Source organism: Sceloporus occidentalis, unplaced genomic scaffold, assembly GCF_023333645.1.
Source record: "Sceloporus occidentalis isolate IW3139 unplaced genomic scaffold, rSceOcc1.0.p SCAF_55, whole genome shotgun sequence".
Taxonomy (NCBI): Eukaryota; Metazoa; Chordata; class Lepidosauria; order Squamata; family Phrynosomatidae; genus Sceloporus; species Sceloporus occidentalis.
In genome coordinates this window covers 5,325,310-5,348,292 of record NW_028317035.1, presented here as the reverse complement: position 1 = coordinate 5,348,292, position 22,983 = coordinate 5,325,310, and the positions used below count along the sequence as shown (strand labels likewise).

General features: G+C 40.1%; 1 protein-coding gene across 1 annotated transcript in view; it reads right to left on the bottom strand.

The window, feature by feature from the left end:
• The window catches only part of LOC149287973 (membrane-bound glycerophospholipid O-acyltransferase 2-like), a 30,264-nt gene extending 7,495 nt beyond the window's left edge, over positions 1 to 22,769 (bottom strand). The window contains exons 1-5 of the mRNA XM_089492304.1: positions 22,733 to 22,769; positions 21,316 to 21,465; positions 2,564 to 2,693; positions 866 to 921; positions 4 to 58 (exon numbers count right to left, since the gene is read on the bottom strand). Coding sequence (XP_089348430.1) covers positions 4 to 58; positions 866 to 921; positions 2,564 to 2,693; positions 21,316 to 21,465; positions 22,733 to 22,769 — 428 coding nt within the window. The remainder of the gene's footprint in view (positions 1 to 3; positions 59 to 865; positions 922 to 2,563; positions 2,694 to 21,315; positions 21,466 to 22,732) is intronic.
• Positions 22,770 to 22,983: the final 214 nt, after the last annotated feature.

Here is a 22,983-nt window from a genome sequence, read left to right as displayed (position 1 = left end):
TACCTGATAGCAAGATGTCTTTGTGAGGGGCTAAGGGATTGATCTGTCCGGACAGTACCTGTAACACAATATATCATTAATTTTCAAACCTGACTGTTATTGCATATTACAACAGCATTCTGCATCTCACACAGTAATTGCAAGGGGGTATGCATAATCGGCATAATTTGTAATTCAGCACTAAATTAGACTACCTACACCACATCTACCTCAAGGTTTCCAGAAAGTTTTTTTGCCAAAGAAGAATATATTCTGTCTAATGAACTTGCAGGATTTTTTCGGGATGTACAGAAGCAATCAGGTGCAACAGTAGGAATGAGAACTCATAAGTGCTGCTTATCACGTATCACTTTGATCCATTTTGCCCCACCATCTCCCCTGGAAAAAGTATATAGATACCATGCCAAGTAGTTTAAATTAATTCTCTGAATGGGTAACGTGGATTATTTTTTTTTTTTATATTTGTGGGTTTATTAAATATACTGACCTGCATAACTGAGGATTTATCAGAAGTAAACACCTTTTTGTCCACTGTCTTTCCTTTCACTGCATAACCACTAATTCACCTTTTTGAATTCCACATACAATAGTTTTACATAGATGAAGATGAAAGACATCCTCCTTATCAACTATTTTGGCACTGTTTCCTTTTCATATTATTCATAATAGTAGTTGAATGGAACAAAAGGAACTCTCATTATCACATACTTAATTGCATTTACTGTGGAACATCACAGAATAATTTATTGTCCTATTTGAGTGGATGTTTGCATAAAATGGTATGCTTTATATGCCACATTCTGCAATAAAGCCTTTCATTTTCCATATTCCAACTCTCTATGGCCCCATAGCTGAGCTGCTTTACCATCATGAAATTCGAAGGCCACTCTGCTGATTTTCTGGGTCAACATCATGAGAGGCCTACAGGAGAGAATGAGAAACAAATTTATATAAGTTACTGAATTTAAAAGGACAGCAAAGTCTCATAACAAATAAGCCAGTGATGATAAACAAATAGGTGGCTCAACTAAATGAAAATCTAAATATATGAGAATAAGCCCAACTGGAGGACAAAGCCAGAGACTAGAATTTCAGTCCATAAGAATGAAAAATCACAAAGACTATACTGAAGCTGTGTGTAAGGCCCTTATTTATTCAAAGTTGCTTTCATACCTTATAAAAACCTAGGAGCAGACATCTCAAGGCTTCAAGTATATCTTGCTAAATTCCTCATATAGTCCAATGACATCCACAAGCCTTGGTGTCCATCTGTGGACCTTTTGTCAATCCTCGGGCTTAATTAGATTGAAAGTGGACTTAATAGTCAACTTTTGTTATTGAAAAAAACTTTATAGGGATAATTTCAACTGCCAAACAGTAGTATTCTAGAACATTCCCATATTATACAATATTAACATTATATATTAAGATAACAAAGTTAAGCAACAGAGGTGCTTGCATTTTAACATTTACTAGCTATTCAAAAAATGGATTACATTATTTACAGTCACTGTAAGTTTATTTTATACACAGATCTCCTTACACAGTGAAGTCCAATTCATCCTCTGCAGGGTATACAAATCTTCTGATGTGGAATATTGTCAGGTATCCCATAGTCAGCAGCAGAGTGTACCTGTGAAGACAAGCACTGAGTACCAACTCTGGTCACAGTAATGCATTAAACCAGTAATGGGCTAATTTGTTATACTCACACATGAACTCTCCTTGGATCAGCAAAGAGAAGTAGAAGATATCCAAGGACCACCTCTCCAAGTAAAAATAATGCAAGCCTGGAACAAGGAGACATAACAGCTAAGAGAGATAAGACATTGGGATGGAGTTAAAAGAGCGAACTGGGTCCAATAAGAGTTGTAGAATGCAGTTTCCCAGGCCATACACACACTCTCCGCAATAGTTTTGTTGCTAGAGGAAAATGTCAACATTAGCCTTTACTAGAAAACTATTTCTGTCAATGTTTTAGAATTCTGAAATCTCCTTTCATATTACAACTGTCATGAATTACATTAGATGTTGAGTGCATCTCTAGGGCTTGTGGCTCAATTCACTAACTTTCACCCAACTTGCCTGCTGAAAAGAAATGCCACCAGGGTCGGTGGAAACATTACTGAAGATTAAGAATTTCCAACATCCACTGATTTATCTCGCGTGTTTCAGGGTGCCAAGTAAACCTGGTTAGATAGTTGGGTTTGACAATACCAGAGGTGTTAGAGGTGTCAGTAACTATCACAACTTGGGATAACTAGGGACCACTCTTGGCTGAGTGATTAAGCCTAAGCAAAATATTATCAGTCTAAACATATGACATTTTGCGTCAGAAACAATAGTCTGACAACCTTATTTTGCAGTTTCTAAACTTGGGATAGTAGGGAAAGGTTGTTGCACCTATGACCTGGAAATAAGATGAATGATATTCCACAAATTAATAAATAGAATATGTGTATAAATTTTGGGGAGTGACAATTTAATTGCAAAATATTGTTTTATGGATTTATGACCCCTAATTACTAAAAAAAAGAGAAAAGTGTTCTTCATTGCTTCTTACCATCCAAAGCAGTAGAGTGACAAACAGATGCCAAGGAGCAAGGCCATGGTGTGTCTGAGGTTTGAGCCACATGTTGAAGGCGGCAGATACCAGCGGAAAAGGAAAGCTAAGACCAGTGCTGACAACTGTCCTGTGAGGAAGATACGCTGGGGAGGAAGATGTTAATTAGCAGCGAGACTGTCTAAATGATTGAACTAATCTGAGTCTGTGTCTTAACATCTGACCGTGAGTCTGACCAAACAGTCTTAAAAACTGTCTGTAGATCCAGTTTACAAAGCTCTTAGTAGTCACATTCCTGATACGTGCTATTTCCATTTTAAAAACTAAAAGGTTGTGTTTCAATCTGCTTAAAAACGCCACTGGGACCAGTACTAGTCCACAAATATCTCTGTTGCTTTGAGTCTACTACAACATGTATTGTGTAGAGCAAAAGGTTTCAGACAAACTCTATATACATAATCAGTGACCGATGTAGCTTGAGGGAGAATTCATGCATGATCATGCAAGTGCATCTATATACTTCTTGAAAGAAAGTGAGGATAGCCTTTGCTATCTTTTTTAAGGACCAGTGCCCAAAATTGTGCCGCGCATTTAAGTTGAGGTCTTACCATTGACTTGTAAAGAGGCAAGATGGTATCCTCCTCCCGTGAATCAATAAATTGTTTTATACATATTGATATCTTATTCGCCCTTTGCAACTGCTGACTGGCATTGTGCACTGTTGCTGTTGTCTCTAATTATTCCTAAATCCGTCTCATTAGTAGTTTTTCACAGGGAGATACCATTTAAATTATATGTTGCATTGTTATACTTTTCCTATAATGCATAACTTTACATTTGTATGTATTGGACCTCATTTGCCACTTGCCAGCTCAGTCCACTACTCTGTCTAAATCCTTTCTGCAGAGAAGTAACATTAAGCTTAGACTTTATTAACCTACCTAATTTTGTATCATCAGCAAACACTGAGACATGGCTCTTAATGCAATATGGGAGATTATTTATAAACAAATTAAAAAGAAGAGGCCCCAGGACAGAACCCTGAGGATCTCCACTTAATACTTTGGTCCAGTTTGAGAGTTTGCATTCTATCTTGTTGCCAATTTGCAATCCAAGTACATACATTTGCCCCTAAGCTTATTTATGACAATTTGTACAGCAAGCTTTTTTGTGGAACCGTAAAATATGATTTCACAAAGTCTAAAAAGATCACATCTACTGCCGCACCTAGATTTATAGTTTTACTGACTTGTTCATAGAATGCTATTAAGTTGGTTTGACAAGACCGGTCTTTCACAAAACCATGTTGACTTTTAGTAATTATATTTTGATTCAATATGTATTATTGAATGTACACCCTTAGCAACGCTTTAAATCATTTTCTCACTACAGATTTTAAGGTCACTGGCCTGTAGTTGCCTGGCTGAGATTTTGGTCCCTTTTTAAATATGGGCACCATATCTGCCGTGTTCCAGTGTATTGGCACCATGCCTGAACTGAAAGAATCCCTAAAGATAAGAAATAATGATCGGGCCAGAATTGGGCTTAGCTCCTTAAGTACTCTTGGGTGTATACCATGGGGCCTTGTCTACCTTAAGAGTGTTTAATTGCTTAAGCACTTTTTCTTTTTTTTTTTAAAAGACCATCATTTTCTGCCTTTAGCTTTTTTCCCATTTACATAGTTTGGGATTTGTTTTACTCTTCTTAGCAATCAGTTTCTCATTTTCCAATGTAGCCATTTTTAATCACCTTTTTCAGGTTTGTACTTTATAAATGATGTTGCTGATCCCTCGTTTTTATAATGTTTGAATGCCAAGTTCTTGTTTTATGATACTAGTAAGCCACATTGGTTTTACTTTGCGTCTTTTATATTTGTTTCCCGACGGTATACATTGATATGTGTAATTTTGTAATGTGTGGCTAAAGGTATTCCACTTGACTTCTGTGTTTTGCCCAAAAAACAATCCATCCCAGTCTATGTGTGCCCTTAGCCTGTTAAAGTTAGCCCTTCTTGGTGGAGTTATGACCAATTTGCATTTTTTAATTAATCTCAAAAGAAACCATGTTAAGGTCACTATTTCACAAGTGTTCTCTCACTAGGATGTTTGAGATAATCCCTTTATTTTTAGTTATTAGCAGATTCAGACAGGCATCCATTCTGGTTGGGTTTATACGAATTGTATAAAAAAGTTTCCCATCATTGCTAATGTTTGGAGGCTTATAGCATATACATATATATAAGAGATACAACTATTCAACCCCCACTTAATACTTTGTAGAGTCACCTTTGCAGCAATTACAGCTGCAAGTCTTTTGGGGTACGTCTCTATAAGCTTGACACATCTAGCCACTGGGATTTTTGCCCATTCTTCAAGGCAATACTGCTCCAGCGACTTCACGTTGGATGGGTTCTGCTGGTGTACAGCAATCTTTAAGTCATACCACAGATTCTCAATTAGATTGAGGTCTGGGGTTTGACTGGGCCATTGCAACGTCATTTAAATGTTTCCCCTTAAACCACCTGAGTGTTGCTTTAGCAGTATGTTTTGGGTCATTGTAGTTTCAATGTCAATGAGGATGGTGTTCTTGGGGTGATGAGAGGTATGCTTAATTTTAGTCTCATCTGACCAGAGTACCTTTTCCATATGTTTGGGGAGTCCCCCACATTCCTTTTGGTGATCAGCAAAGGTGATTTTTCTTTAAGCAATGGCTTCTGGTCACTCTTCCAAAAAAGCCCAGCTCTGCAGAGTGTATGTCTTGTGGTCCCATGGACAGATACTCGAATCTCTGCTGTGGAGTTTTGCACCACTTTTCTTAAAAGTTCCACAAAATGAAAAGTTTTTTTCTTCATTTTCCTTCACCAATTTGGACTATTTTGTATATGTCCATTACATGAAATCCCAATAAAAAAAATAATTTTAATTCCCAGATGTAATGCAACAAAAAAAGGAAAAATGTCAAGGGGGTGAATAATTTTGCAAGGCACTGTGTGGCCATTTTTAACATCTATGCTAAACTCCACACATAGTCATGCACACCTTCCTTAACACTGGGCTTTAAGTCCATCCCTAGAGCCAGCAGTCAACTGCAAATTCTGCCCCTTGCTTCCAAGGCTCCCTTTCTTACACCACCATCTCTGCTACGCAATGATTTTCCCAAACTCCCACTGTTTCCCTGATGTAGCACATGATACTGCTAATATTTTAGAGAATATAGCCCTAGAGGTCCTTTGCTTAGGCTAGTCACCCAAAGCCAATACCCGCAATCTGTTAACCCAGTCTGCAACATGACGAACCTGAGCAACCGGGAGAAAACATACAATAATGATTGTAAACATAAATAAGTGTAACAATAAACACAGCATCCTCTGGAATCTCTGTGGATTGTGCCAAACATTATCATATAGATTCCTATAAAAAAGACAGATCTGTAATTGATATGATCAATTCCTCTGCTTATGATACACAAGCACTCTATGTGACCAGAACAAAGTTGAAATAAGATCTTGAGCAACTAGGTCCGTGCACAGGATCTAAATCCCTTCAATAGTAATATAATTATAAGGTATGTTTACTATAACCTCATTTGAGCGGGACCCTCCTCACCTTTTAATCCTCCTAATTGCTATGCTATGCCCTACTTGTTATGTCCTTTTTACCCAATGCACAGCTCTGCTGGATACGATGGTGTTATATAGCCTTACAACATGACTTCTGCTTCTCACTAAAGCTTACCTTTTACCCCGTGTAACAAAGTTTTAGTTCTGTACAATACAATGTACCACACTGTTAATTTTAGAGATGAACAAAAGAAATCCAAACAATGTTTGGAGTTGAGCTACAGGCTGCTGAGAAGAATAGGTGATATTTTTGAGGTGGTATTTGTTTTGTGACAGATTTTTCATAGATGTCAGAACGATACAGACAATCCTTTGGTTAGATATGTATGATCTCATTAGTGCTCATGTTTGAGATTGTTTGAAATATTTCCTGTTCTTAATTGGGTGTATTATTTTTATACTTTAACTTAATGTGGCAAATTACTTAACATATTGTATGATCTACTGTATTTATGCACACATTTGCTAATGTCATTGCATGCATTAATCTGTATGTGTATATATGTAGTTGTACCTATTCTACACCTTTCAAAATGTGAATATAATGCCAATGTATATATATACTGTATATAGTCATATTTTGAATGGTGTACAATAGGTACAACTACTTTAGTTAAGGAAGTCCCTTTCCCGTATAGCTTACCATCTAAGTAGTCTATGATGTGAGTCTATATACTGTATTTAGATTGTGAGGTTACGAGCGAGGTCCTCTTTACCTAATCTATTGGTTTGTCTCAGTCTGTCAACTCTAGTTTTGTCATACGCTTTGAAAGTGGCCAATGTAAATGAAAGATGATAATAGTAATAATATTAATAACAATAATAGTACACATACATATAAAACACACAGACACATGCTATGCTCTTTCAGCTCTACCCTCTCACTTGCTATTCCTCCCTGGTGTCCTTTCTTCCAAAATACCCTCATTCTTCCTTGGTGTCTAAGATCTTGACATGAAGCTTTTCTCCCTGTTCTCTTCCAGCTCTGATATCTCAGGCCACAGACTTGACCTCTGCTGCAATTAAGTACCCTTGCCCAACCAGTCTGCCTTCCTACTACACCACATATTAAAATGCAAGCATACAAGTGAAGCACTACCCTCTCCTTTTCTACCAGTTTGTTTTTTGATTGTTCAGATTAATCATAATTTGCATTACCTCTTCTTTACAATAGCTGTACAACGTTTATTAGTGCTGTAGAAATAAAATAAGTAAATATACTGGAGTTTACTCAACACCGAGTTATGGCGAGTTGTGGTCACATAAAAAGAACTGTATTGCTGTATTAAATGTACATTGTAAAGGGCTGAACCCAGAAGGTGTCTCCTGTGAGAAGTTCTAAGTTGCTATATATTTTTCATAGATGATGTGCTGAGATGGAATTCTTCATCTCCCACAGCTCACCCACAGTTCACTTCTCTATGAATAAACTTCATTCAAACTATCTGAAGGACCAGAGAAAAAAGCACATGCATGCATATTTTAGTATAAATATACACTAATATACAGCTCAAACTTTCCTCTAGTTCGGTCACCTGTTAGGAAAATGAATGCTATGCAGGTAACAGCATATAGAGAAATGTATTTTGATTTTCTGGCTAGTAATTTAACAAGCTGGATTGTACGCATTTGTGATAATATAGACTAGGCTAGATGGCGTATGCATTTCCATAGATTCATATACACATATAAGATTGTACATAATCATATTAATTACACATCTTAATGTGTGTATATGAATGTGGTCACATTACTTCATACTGACTCTCATCTCATCTGTCATACATAAATGATTGAGGCCTATAGAACTATTTATGCCTATCGTACCTTTTTAAACACACATATACAAATCTATACATTCGTGTATATATTGGTACACACCTGTTCTGCAGGTAGATGTGTGACCATGTGCAGGAGAGCTTCCAGAGGTTCATCCTTGCTGTCCCCTGTGTGGCCCATGGGTTTCACCTCTCCTTTCTCTGACTGTGACGGACACTTGTACACACTGGGACTCGACTGACACTTTACCTAAAGAAATAATCGCCCCGACACACCACACCCGTAACATACACTAAAGAGAAACAATCCGAGATGTTCTGCAAGACTTTCTGAATGAAGGGAGGAACTCGGACAGTTTAAGGAGGGGCAAGGAAAAAAAACCCAACAGTGATTGGGGTGGTTATTTCAACGGTATGCAGATACGGTGTGGGGACTGGGGCCCACATTCTTTGCAGGCTTAGGGATATCAGAGATGACATAAAAAAGCACACCCTCTTTATTTAACATGATTAATGTGATATGGGTTCTGGACTTCCCTGGGACCGCCTTATTAACATTTTAAACTCTATTTCAGTTCCAGTGGCAGAGACACAGTGCAGCTTTGACTTCCTGTTGCTACAGCCACAGAAACAGCACACAGAGTGTGTGCCGAAAAACATGTAAACTTGGCAGCCCAATAACCCTAGCATAAACAATGTATCTTTTTATTGTTAAGAACTTCGAGTGATGGGGGGAAGGGGTTCCGCCGATCTCTGTGATATATAGAAAAGGGTGGGGTGATTGGTAAAACTACAGGGTGACAATTTGGAAAGCAAGAACTCTTTTTTTTTTCTTTTTCTTTAGTTCGCGGAGCCTGATTTTCAAGCTGATATAAAGGCATGCAGGACAGCTTTGCAGTTACCACTCCTTATATATCAACAGCCTAACTACATAGAGGAGAAAAAGAAATGATACATGCACACACACACTTACAAGCACCAATAAATGACTCATAACATAACAATATGTGTTGCAGGGATACAATACAATTCAGAATATCATAACAAAAGGCAACTTAGCAACACATGATAGAAATAAGAAATAACCGGAACATATACAACATACACAATACTTTATGGCAAAACCATGGCAATATAACATGCACATATATGAATGCCATTACGGCACACACAGAACATATATAAATAAATATGTGATAAACAGTACAGTTAAAATAACATCGCCATAATGTATCATATCTTTCTGGCAAGTGTGTTACCAATCAGAGATTTTAAAGATTTAACATGTATCCTAACTCGCTGAGCAAGTTTGCTGTGGTGGTGAACGGGTTATGTCGAGTGACTCAGAAGGGGTGTGGGACAGCGGGGCGTTGGTCAAACCTTGCTTGTCACGTCTCTATATCAGAGGCCTGAAGAGAAATTAACCCTTTAATATTCATGAGTGGAATCAACTACCTAATTAAGGTTCAGAGGCATTGATGGGGGGAAAAAAAGGTTAAATACCTTAATTAAATGAATGCATTCAGTGCTTTTGGTGTACACAGGGTGATTTAAAGTCATTGGCTGGGGAGTTGCTATAAGGTGATCCCAGTTCCCAGCCCCATCCATCACGTGAGGGTTCCAAGGTCTTCCCGTGCTACACCAGCGGCAGTTGTGTGTAGTACCACTACGACACACTATGACATGCTGACAGGACAAAGAGTCATAAAGTATATCTAAGTACTGCCAATCACTACTTGTCAAGGGAAAGGGGAAAACGTCAGAACAGATTATTATACTGCAGGGGAAAGAGCAGATGCACGGTTTGTGTAGCTATCTAAAGCACTTATGCACAATTAAAGGTATTTACATACAATTCAAAGGTAAGCTCATTTGAGCAGGGCCCTCCTCACCTGTTGTCTCTGTTAGTCAATTTGTTATGTTACATGCTACTTGTTATGTTCTGTCTACCCATTGTACAGCGCTACGGAATTTGATGGCGCTATATAAAACAATAATAATAATTATAAAGGAGACGATCAAAATCACCTCATGTATCATTCTTTTCATGCACACGTTTTATTTTCTGCTCAGAATCACCATTAATTTCCCAGCTATTAATAATTCAACTCCGCAAAAGTCTTTGCAATGCCGCACAACATACAAATGGGCAGGGCATTGATAGAAGATATTAGGAATCACTGTTTGAGTACACTTAACTGTAGAGGACTGCATTGCGATGCGGGTCCTGCAGGTGGTGTTGTGGACGGGAGCGGGCGGTCAGACACTGTACCTGCGGGTCCCGGTAATGCCGCACAGTCCCGCAGTCCTGGCGGAACAAGAGAAGAGACGCTGTGGGGGAGCAACTCGAAGGCAGCCTTGTGGGACTGCGCGGGAAATCTGCAGTTCAGGTAAGGAGGTGGGCGTGATTGGCCACATTTGTGGCGGGAGCGGGTGGGATTGACCACAAATGTGGCGGGAGCGGGCAGGATTGGTCACACATGTGGTGGGAGTGGAACACACACATTGCAGGAGTGGCCGGCATGGACGGGTTATTTTCAGTTACTGTGTTGGATATGTTTGAATTCTATAATGTTGTTGCTGTGTATATTTGTATATTAGTATTTATTGTTATTTATACTTCTGTTGTTTGGTTGTTTATTGTGTGTGTTTATGTTAATTTATGCTTTATGTTAATTTATGCCAACACAGTGTTGTTGTGGATGTTTTGTTTATAAAGTGCGCTGTGGCCAAATTCAGTCTCCGTGTCCTTATTTGGTGGGTCTAGGTGGTAGTTGTGTGTCAGAGCATGGTACACACTACCTACATACAAGTAATTATAGGTTTAAGATTGTTCTTGATGGGACATAAAGAGGATGACAGGTGTCTCAAATGTGGTGGTGGTGGAGCTAATTTGCTTCATTGGGATTGTGAAAAATTGCGAGGGTTTTGGGAGGAGATCTGGAGGGTCTGTAATTGTTTGGATTTACCGTTGCACACTGTTCTCAAGCTTTGTGGCTCCTGTCTGCCCTACCACTTGTCCTGCTTGATACTCCCTAGTAATGGTACAGACTACTTTTGTTGTGAGACTTGGCTGATATCTTGTGTATTGGACATTGGTGAAATGTATACCTCAGCCTTGTCATGTTTTCCACATCGTTTCAATAAAAACTATTTGAGAAAAAAAAGTAATTATAGGTTTTTGTTAATCTGACACAAATAAGTAAACAGCCGTTTTTTTTTTTTTAACCCTTTGATGACAATTGCCGGTCCCGTCACCGAAAATCAAGTCGTTAATGACAATTGACATGCCAGGACCGGCACGTCTTTAAACGGGTGCAGAAAGCGATCTACTTTCGCTTTCTGCACCCAAACGGCGTTGCTGTAATGCCTCGACCTCGAGGCAATCAGCAACGCCACAATCGGCACTCGGGGCCATCTCTGGCCCGTCCCCGGGGCGTCAACATCCGCCATACACTGTATGGCGGCGGACGCCCGTTTTAAAAGCGTTTAGGAGGCGATCAACGATCACCTCCTAAACTTAAATGGTGTCGCTGGAATGCCTCGATCAGGAGGCATCCAGCGACACCAAACACTTACCTCTGGATGGACTGCCTGGGAAAAAAAACAATAAAGACGAAAAAGTTCGCTAGATGGTCTCCAGACCCTCTAGAGAACTCTGGCTCCACTTGCAGGTTGAATACAGGTACTGCATTCAACCATGCAAGTCAATGGAGCCCAGCTTTCTAATCACAGTGTGATTAGTAAAAATAAATTAAAATGTAAAAATAATTTCCCACTGATGTCACTATCAGGGGAACCTTCAAGTTGAAAAAAAATAATAAAATAAAAAAATAATAAAATATATATATAAAAAATATATTTTTGTGAGCAAGTCCTAAAATTAGCATATTAGCTTAAAACTATTCTCGCATGGAAAGAGTTAAAATACTGGCATATTAAATGCCCATGGGGTGTCTACTTTAAAAAAATGTATGATTTGATGGGGTAAAATGAATTGGCCGGGTTCAACAATGTCCCAAATAACACGGGGGGAAGGATGGCCACACATCTAATTTCCAATTAGAAAAATGCACACGTACCAAATGTGGCCTTTTAGTTCCCCCATAAAATGACAAACCCATGCATATGGGGTATCACTGTACTCAGGAGATGTTGCTGAACACATATTGGGGTGTAGTGTGACAGCGGCATAAACCAGGAGCTGTAAATTCATACATAAAGTAGGTGTGTGTGGGAAAAATACACACAAAAAAATACTACTGCAAACTTTGAAAAAAATCTGGTGGCAAAATGTGTGCATTTAAAGAGTTAAAATACCAGCATTTAAAATACCCTGGGGTGTCTAGTTTTCAAAAATATATGGTTTTGTTGGGCACACTGAAATGGCCCGGCTCAAAGATGTACCAAATAGGGCATGGGCAGTGGATCCCCAAATGCCAAAGTTCAACATTGAAAAATGCGCATGCCCAAATGTGGCCCTTTTGCCCCCAAACAGCCAGGCAAAATCATTCATGTGAGGTATCGCTGTACTCAGGAGATGTTGCTGAACACATATTGGGGTGTTTTGTGATAGTGACATATATGAGAACCTTTTAATTCATACCTGAAGTAAAATGTGTGTGACAAAACAAATGCAAAAAAATGACTACCATAAAGTTTGACAAAGACTGGTGGTAGATATGGTGCATGGAAAGAGTTAAAATACTAGCATTTGAAATACCCTGGGGTGTCTAGTTTTCAAAAATATATGGCTTTATTGGGCATACTGAAATGGCCCGGCTCAAAGATGTACCAAATAGGACATGGGCAGTTGATCGCCAAACGCCAAAGTTCAACATTGAAAATGCGCATGCCCCAAATGTGGCCCTTTTGCCCCAAAACAGCCAGGCAAAATCATTCATGTGAGGTATCGCTGTACTCAGGAGATGTTGCTTAACACATATTGTTTTGTGATTGTGACATATACCAGAACCTGTTTATCCATACCTGAAGTAAAATGTGTGTGAAAAAACAAATGCAAAAAAAATTACTACCATAAAGTTTGACAAAGGCTGATGGTAGAATTAGTGCTTGGAAAGGGTTAAAATACTAGCATTTGGAATACCCTGGGCTGTCTAGTTTTCAAAAATATATGATTTGATGGGGTAAATTGCGTCCTGAACCGTCAAAAAATTAAATAAGCTTAGAAAGTGATCAACGATCACTACCTTCGCTCCCCGGGGCGTCAACAGCCGCCATACAATGTACGCCCATTTTAAAAGCTGGAATGCCTCGATCAGGAGGCATCCAGCGACACCAAACACTTACCTCTGGATTGGCTGTGACTGCTCCGGAGAGCGGTCACAGCCGCAGCTGCCGGTGATCTTCGCCACCAGCAAGATGGCGGCGGCCCGGGAAAAAAACAATAAAGATGAAAGAGTTCGCTAGATGGTCTCCAGACCCTCTAGAGAACTCTGGCTCCACTTGCAGGTTGAATACAGGTACTGCACTCAACCATGCAAGTCAATCGAGCCCAGCTTTCTAATCACAATGTGATTAGTAAAATATTCAAAAAATAATAAAAAAAAATGTGCTAACATTTAAAAATAATTATGCAGTGATGTCACTAGATAAACCATCCAGTACCAGCAAAATGTGTAAAAAAAATATAAAAAAAAGTATTAAAAAAAAATAATAAAAAAAATAAATAAAGTTTATTATTTTGAGCAAGTGCAAAAATTTCTCAAAAATCTCAACAAAGAGTTAAAATAAAAGCACTTCAAATACCCAAGGGGTGTCTAATATAAAAAAAAATGGCTGATGGGGTAAATTGGAGTGGCCGAGCTCAAAGATAGGGCATAGGTACAGACTGACCAAAATGGAGAAAAAAAGCGCACTTCCCAAATGTGGCATTTTAAATCTCAAACAACACGACAAACCCATGCATGTCGGGTATCACTGCACTCAGGAGATGTTCCTGAACACACATTGGGGTGTTGTTTGACAGTGACATATACCAGAACCTGTATATCTATAACTAAAGTACAATTTATGTGAAAAAAATAAATAAAACAAATTACTATTACAAAGTTTGACAAAGTGTAGTTGTATAATTGGTGCATGGAAAGGGTTAAAATAACAGCAATTTGAATACCCTGGGGTGTCTAGTTTTCAAAAATATATGGTTTGACGGGGTTAAATTGAGTTAACCGGCTTCAAAGATGTTCCAAAGAGGAGATGGAGGCAGACTGACCAGGTTTTTTAAAAAAGGTTTGGAAATCATAAAACGCTGCTTGTACTTACAAAAAACAGCAAAAAAACATAAAAACATTGGGTATTTCTAAACTCAGGACAAGTAGTAGAATCTATTTAGCTAGTTTTTTTACTTGCTTTTTTAGGTGAGTAAAAGATTTTTCAAATAAAAGTCATAAAATTTGTTTTTTTTCAATTTTTCATCATGGTTTTTTTATTTTTTTTATAGTAAATAAGATGATACGATCAAAATAATAAAGCCCATCTTGTCCTGAAAAAAACAATATATAACTTATGTGGGTACACTAAATGGGTGAGGAGAAAATTACAGCTGAACACAAGCACCACAAAAGTATTAAAACAGCCTCGGTCCCACAGGGTACAAAAAGAAAAAACGAGCCCGGTCCCTAAGGGGTTAATAGTAAATAATATGATACAATCAAAACAATGTCATCTAAAGAAAGCCCTTCTTGTCCTGAAAAAAACAATATCTAATGTGTGTGGGTTCAGTAAACGGGGAAGAAGAAAATTACAGCTAAACACGAGCAGCGCAGAAATGTTAAAACTGCCATTGTCACGAAGGGTACAAAAAGTAAAATCAGCCTTTGTCACGAAGGGGTTAAACTATTGTATTTGGGAAAAAACATTCTCATGTCAAATAAAACCCTTTTTACCTAGAGCATAATATTTGTGTACCTTGGTAAGTATTATGTCGCAGCACAGGGCTGTACATACTTTCAGAATTATTGTAATAGCAATGCACAATAACATTTCCAGAAACAGCAGTTGAAAACAACATGGGAGAATGGGGTTGTATTGTGACAGGCAGTGACATATCCTGGTCAAGTCCCCCTGGATTTGTACAGATGGCGGATCCCTCGGCATAATGGGCTGGGTACAAGGGAGATTGTAGATATCACCAAACCGTCCTATTTATGCTATGGAGGCAGGTGAGGTCAAAATCTGGTGCTCCATTTCCGAAAGGGGCACATCGCCTTTTATTGAACCTGAGATGCTAACTGCGGACTCGACTGGGACGCGCCCCACAGGTAAAGACATCACTGGGACAGGGGTGTGGGCCAGGATGGTTGAGGGGCTAGTCCTGTAAATCACATAACCTTGCAACTTCATCCACCTGTGCATCTTTGGAGGGGGAAGTGCGGAGGGATGCCAGTCCTCTCGATGTGGGCATCGGGTGCCAACATGTGTCTCTTGATTTTTGCTCTCTGTGGGCTCAAGTAGGTAGGCAGCACACTGGAGAGCCATATAAATAGCTTCCGACTTCTCACCCTGGCACTCAAGTATACTGTAGCTACCAATGTGCATCTCCTGAGTGTACATTTGCTACTTTTGTTCCATGTCCTGGTTTGACCTCTGCCTGTCTCTTGACCTTTGGAACCATGACCTGGCTTTCCACTGTTTACTATTGTCTCTGTGGACTATATTCTGCATATTGGACTCCTATTGGCAGCATTTTCGTTACAGACACTTACAAGTCCCTTAGCAGGCTGTATGTGAGCCTGCAGCAGTCTTGGACCAGGCAGTTTATGAGAAACCATAAAACATCCTTTACACAGCATATTAAGTGCCAAGCCTCAAACGGCACCCCTTCTGTATCTTCATGGAAAATGTAGTGTGGTAGGACAGGAACTTTCTCTCCATAGACTCTTTGACGTCAAGCTCCAGGGCTCCCAGCAAAGGCAAAGGCAATGCAAGTGATGTAAATAGCCAATTATTTTTCAAGTGTGCTTGTATCATAAAACAGACTGAGTGAAAAGCTCTTGGACCTCTTTCGCATAGTAGTACTATTGGTGTGGGAACATTTTTGAAGGTGCTCCCACTGTGTGTGTAAATTATGGCTTGTGGAATTCCAAAAAAAATGTTTTTTTTGCTTTGAGGTTTCTTAATAATGAGGAAAAATACACATTAGGGACAGAAGTTTTGATTATGGGATTGTTTCCAGAAAATATGGATTACCATACACGTAAAATGTTTTCTCCAGAGCTGCATTGAAATTGGTGCCCCAAAGTAATTTTCCCACTAAGATCCATAAACTCCATTTACCACATATAGTGGGAATATGAAGACCTAATCCCAAAGAGGTCTGAATTGTCCAGGCCTTTAAAGACTCCTACTATTTGATTTGTAACTGTTTCTTCCCCATCTTGACTTATATACGTGTTACAGACTTGTTACATAATAAAGCTCAGAGAAAAGGCTTAATCATTCTGATTCTGATGGCCATAAAACTTTGCATAGCCAGAAATTGGAAAAATTCAGATTGGAGATCTATATGAGTATTATAAAGAAATCTTAGACTGTAAGATTAGAGATATTGCTCATAGGACCCTTACTACACCAACTAATCCAAACTGGCCTAGCTCTTTTCTTTCCAATTTTATTTATGTTTTACTTGCTGCTTATTGGTGATGTGCAAATTTACCTATATACACAAAAATGTATGGCTAACGTATACTTTACACACATTTTCTACTTAGATTTCTATGTCATTTTCTGTATATGATGTGAAATTTAATCAAAAAGTTGAAAAGCTTAAAAAATATTTTGCCCTGCATGATGCATTTTTTACGTTAATGGAGTCACCTGCTGCTACAGTGCAACACATTGAATGCATTGTTTGTTACTGTGACAGAACCCTCCATCACTGGGGTCCCTGGAGAGGCCTGAGAGCCAGCCTCCTCCCTATCGACTATGGGCCCAGGCCTTGTAGAGACTTCTGTGTGTGGATACAGGGGTTCAGTTTCTGCTGATGTTCCCCATGTTTTAGCACTCAGTGTCTCAAAACTGTAATGCCAGCTGGACATCCTGTGGTAGGAAGAAGGCTGATTGTCTTGTTAATTGTATAGGTGTGAAGTGTTTCCCCTGTTTTTGTGTGAGTTAGCCCTTGTCTTAAGACCCCCTGTAGGTATGACTAGGTGTCACAGTTGCATACCTAATTATCAATTACATAACAGGTAGCTGTTAATCCTGTGAGCTCCTGTTATCCCTGTGTCCTGGCCATTGTCTGTCTCAAGCCAATTATATGTCTATCGTCATTCCACGTCTACGTCCCCAGTTAATGTAATTATTTATGTCTCGTGTCATCCTGTCCTTCCCCCAGATATTGTGTTGCAGGATTTGATCTAATTACTTCCTTCCTGACATGGTAATTAGATCATGTGATATTTGTCTTGCCCCTTTTATACTTGTGTATATATAACTCTGTATTTGTCTTTAATAAAGGAGTCCTGTTTTCACCTCAACATGAGTGTTGCCTGATGTTTGGGGTGGGCTGTAGCCTCGCTGTGTAGCTAAGCTTCGGATGGCCACAGTGCCAATGCAGCTACGGTGCAGCGACGTCCCCCCTTCTATCTACAACGCTGGTTCTGCCCGGCGCTGAAGGGGTTACTTGTTGGTGTCCTGTCAGGAGGAAGTAACGATTGGCGGGAGTACCCAGTCGGGGTACAGGTCGGTCCCGTCACAATTACCAGTGGCGTCTCCAGCTTTCATATTTAGGGGGGGCACATGGGGGGCCAGGGACCAAAGTAGGGGGGCCGATTATAAAACGGTACATATACACTATATATATATATATATATATACACTATATATATAAAAATGCACGTTAGACGTACTTAGTTATTTTTCATTCTTTATTATTAGCCCGTGCTGACGATATATTTATATATAAATATTAGACCCTGCTGCCGATGTATACAAAATATTACACCCTGCTTCCGATATATATTAATATTAACCCCTGCTGCGGATATATACTTATATTATACCCTGCTGCCGATATACATAAAAATTATATCCTGCTGCCGATATATATTAATATTGGACCCTGCTGCCAATATATATTAATATTAGCCCCTACTGCCGATATATACTGTATTTGCTCGATTATAAGACGACCCCCCAAAATCTAAATATTAATTTAGGAAAAAAACAAAAACCTGAATATAAGACTACCCTATAGGAAAAAAAGTTTTACTAGTAAATATTAATTCATGTAAACTATTTTTTCATATTTAATAAAAGCTATGATTGAGAAAAATATATATTTTTTATTTCCTTTTATTTGCCAACCTGCCCCCCCCCAGTTATGCACATCTGCCCCCAGGGTTGCCACTCTGCCCCCAGAAATGCCTTATACCCCTATTTGCCACTCTGCCCCATGATGTGCCTTTTAACCCTCTATATGCCATTCTGCCTCCAGAGATGTCTTATACCCTCCTATATGCCACTCTGTCCCATGATATGCCTTTTAACCCCCTATATGCAAGAGTGGCATATAGGGGGTTAAAAGGCATATCATGGGACAGAGTGGCATATAGCAGGGTGTAAGACATCTCTGGAGGTATATATATATATATATATATAACTGCTAACAGCAATCACACTCCTATCAAGCCAAGGCAGACAGTACATGCTGGAACCTGGGGATGATAGGAGTGTGAGTACACACACACTCATTCACAAACATTTAAATAATCATTCATTCCATTAATCACACATACCTGCTCAAAAACCCTCCCCCACCCCCTTACCTGAACTGCAGATCTCTCACTCGAAGACTTCTGCAGGGGCCCGGCTGTGCGAGCAACTTCTCTGGCCCCGCCCCCAGAGGAAGGAGTGGGGAGGCAGAGTTATGTGACACTCTGCTAGCTTCCTGTTCTCCTGCTGCTAGTAGACGAGCACCGGTAAGCAGCCTGGCCCCAGCGGACATTTTTTTGAGGTCTGATTAGAAGACGACCTCGATTATAAGACGAGGGGTATTTTTCAGAGCATTTGCAAATACGGTATTAGTCCCTGCAGCCAATATATTCAAATATAAGCCCCTGCAGCCAATATATATTAATATTAGCCCCTGCTGCCGATATATATATATATAAATATTAGACCATGCTGCCAGTATGAATATAAATACTAGACCCTGCTGCCAAAAAATATTAATATTAGCCCCTGCTGCCAATATATGTTAATATTAGCCCCTGCTGCCAATATATGTATAAATATTAGCCCCTGCTGCCGATATATATTAATATTAGCCCCTGCTGCTGATATATATTAATATTAGACCCTGCTGCCAATATATGTCTCTACTGAAACAGCTCTAACAAAAGTCTCCAATGACTTGCTCTCTGCCAAAGCTAAAGGTCACTACTCTATTCTAATTCTACTGGATCTCTCTGCTGCTTTCGATACTGTTGATCACCACCTTCTTCTTGACTCACTTGCTTCTATGGGCATTCGAGATACAGCTCTCTCCTGGATCTCCTCATATCTGTCTAACCGTTCCTTCTCTGTCAACTTCTCAGGCAACACATCTTCGCCCCTTCCACTTTCGGTTGGTGTCCCCCAAGGTTCAGTCCTTGGCCCTCTGCTGTTCTCTCTTTATACTTCCTCTCTTGGCAAACTAATCAACTCATTTGGCCTCCAGTATCATCTATATGCAGATGATACCCAAATCTACCTGTCTCCTCCTGATCTCTCTCCATCTCTCATGTCCCGGATCACCAGCTGCTTGTCTACTATTTCTTCATGGATGTCACAACACTACCTGAAACTTAATCTTTCTAAAACGGAACTCATTATCTTCCCTCCCTCCATCTCCACTCCACTACCTGAATTCTCTATCACCATTAACAACACAACAATCTCTCCTACTAACCAGGCCCGATGCCTTGGGGTCATCCTTGACTCAAACCTCTCCTTCATCCCTCACATTCAGTCCCTCGCCAGATCCTGCCGCCTGCACCTAAAAAACATCTCTCGTATCCGCCCATTCCTCACCCAAGAATCCACAAAAACTCTGGTTCATTCACTTATCATTTCCTGTCTTGACTACTGCAACACTCTTCTGGTTGGCATTCCACTGTCTCGACTCTCTCCACTACAGTCTATCCTTAATGCCGCTGCTAGGCTCATCTTCCTTGCACGTCGCTCCTCTTCTGCTTCCCCCCTCTGTGAAACCCTCCACTGGCTTCCGATTACCTTTAGAATTAAATTTAAGATCCTGGTACTGACATATAAGGCCATCCACAATACCGCTCCTCCGTACATTTCTGACCTCATTAGCAAATGCTCTCCTACTCGATCCCTACGTTCCTCCCATGGGCTAAGGCTCTCCTCCTCACTCATCACCTCTTCCTTTTCCCGTCTACAAGATTTCACTCGAGCTGCCCCATATCTCTGGAATCTGCTCCCAAGGAACCTTCAGAATTCACCCTCCCTCCCGACATTCAAGAAACATCTAAAAACCCACTTCTTCAGAGAAGCATACCATCTTAGCTGCTAGAACATCCTTGTCATTGATACCCCCACAATACCTCTCACCCTTTCTCTATGCCTTATGTTTATCACCCCATTTTCCCTCTAGATTGTAAGCTTGCGAGCAGGGCTCTCTCCACCAAATGTATCGGTTTGTCTTAGTCTGTCAATTCTTGTCTTGTCATATCCCTTGAATTTATGTATTGTATTAAGCGCTGCGTAAACTGTTGGCGCTATATAAATAAAAGATAATAATAATAATAATAATAATAATAATATGTTAATATTAGCCCCTGCTGCTAATATATGTATAAATATTACCCCCCTGCTGCCGATATATATTAATATTAGCCCCTGCTGCTGATATATATTAATATTAGACCCTGCTGCCGAAATATATTAATATTGGTGCCATCATTGTCCCAAATAGCCCAGCATGAGTCAACATTGTCCCCAAACAGCTGAGCGTACGTCATTTTTGTCCCATAAACACGTTACCTGTGCCATCTTTGTCACCAGTGCTTAAACACCCTGCTTATACCATCTTTGCTTTTTTGACAAATCAATAATACACCTATGATTCACAAACACTTTTACAGTCACTTACTAATTCACTTTCATTCACACAATCATTTATTCTTTCACACAAATTATTTACACATATTCATTAATGCATCTACACATTAATCCATTCATTCTCTCTCTCATTCTGACTCTTTATTTCAATATTCTTGCCACCCTCCTTTCTCCCTATGTACCCCCTCTCCCTCCCTATGTACCCCCTCTCACTCCTTATCTACCCCCTCCTTACTTTCTACCCTCTCCCCCCTTTAAAGTTCACTTACCTTGTAGAAGTCCAGCAGTGGGATCACAAGGCTTCTGTCTCCCTGTTCGGCACCGTGACCAATGCAGAGGCCTTGCGGAGAAGAGTGAAAGGCACCGAACGGTTGCTGAAAACGTATTCATCAGCGATTGCTCGGCTCCTCTCTCCTCCGCTATTACAAAAAAAAAAAAAAGCATTTCAATTGGGGGGCACACGGGGGGCACAGCATGATGTAGGGGGGCCATGGCCCCCTCTGGCCCCCCTTCTGACGCCACTGCATCTATCCATTAGCATCTCTCTCCCCTTTTGGATGCTCAAGACATTGCTAACCAACAAAATAGAGAGAATCAAGAGCAACATCCTGTAGCCAGCGGAGCAGCGCAGCTTAGCTGAGCAGGCCTTGACAGAGCTAGGAAGAGAGCTTTATTATGTTACTAGGTCTGAGGTTGGTTACAGGGTTTAGTAGGTGGGGTCTTTTTGAGTACTATAAATGGGTGGACATTTTAGGTAATGGTCACATTTAATTTGAGCTTCTTACCTGCTTTTGTCCCACCCTCCCTCCCTGAATTTTGGTTTTGCTCTGGCTTCCCTTTGTCACAGCAGCGGGGCTGGATTGGTAAGGTGGGGAGTAGAATTGGGATGTTTTGGTTGGTTATGGTTGATTGGTTGGTGTTGTTGTTTGGTATGGTAGGTTTAGAGCTGGTCTGTGGCTCAGAACCTGGGGGTGTAGGGGTGTCCCGGTATGCCTCTACTGTTGGTTTTGTAAGGTTATTGGCACCTTACAGGTATGGTGATGTTTATTGTTGTATCAGTTATCTGGGGAATGGAAAATTGTGCCCCCCAGCTATTTTTTTACAGAGGTTATTTTATTTACACTGCCCTTACACACACATTTACACATACACGCTGCCTTTACACACAACTTCCCATTAACACGCTTATACGCATACACTGCCCTTACACACAACTGTCCATAAACATACACATACACTGCCCTTACACACTGCCTTCACAGACACCTGCCCATAAGCTCATATATACACATACACTGCCCTTACACAACCCCACCTTTACACACACACACCAGCTTGCAAACATACAAATACCTATAATGCTCTTACACACACACACACTGCCAATACACATACACTGCCCATACACACCAGCTTACAAACACACACATATATATACACATGCACTGCCCTTACACACTGCCTTTATACACACCTGCCCATTAACACGCATATACACATACACTGCCCTTACACACATGTGCCCATAAACACGCATATACACACACAGCCCTTACACACACGTGCCCATAAACACACATATATACACAAACACTGCCCTTACACACACTGCCCACACACACACGCTAGCTTACTAACACACACACATATACACAGCCATTACACCCCTTTCTCCCCATCTCTTACTTTTCTTATCTTTCTTATCTTCATCATCCTCCATCATCTTCTAGCCTCCATCCTGTCATGGGAGTGCGAGGTCTGTGACCCCTGGCTTCTGCTTTAGTGCTCCCTCATAACTATGCATCGGCTATTGATGCAGAGCACCAGGGTGACGTCATATACTGGCGCTCTGCAAAATTTCCCGGTGCGTAGTGATTAGGGAGCAGGAAGCTGAGGTCATTGTGATCGCCCTAACCAGCCCTGCTCATTGGGCGGGC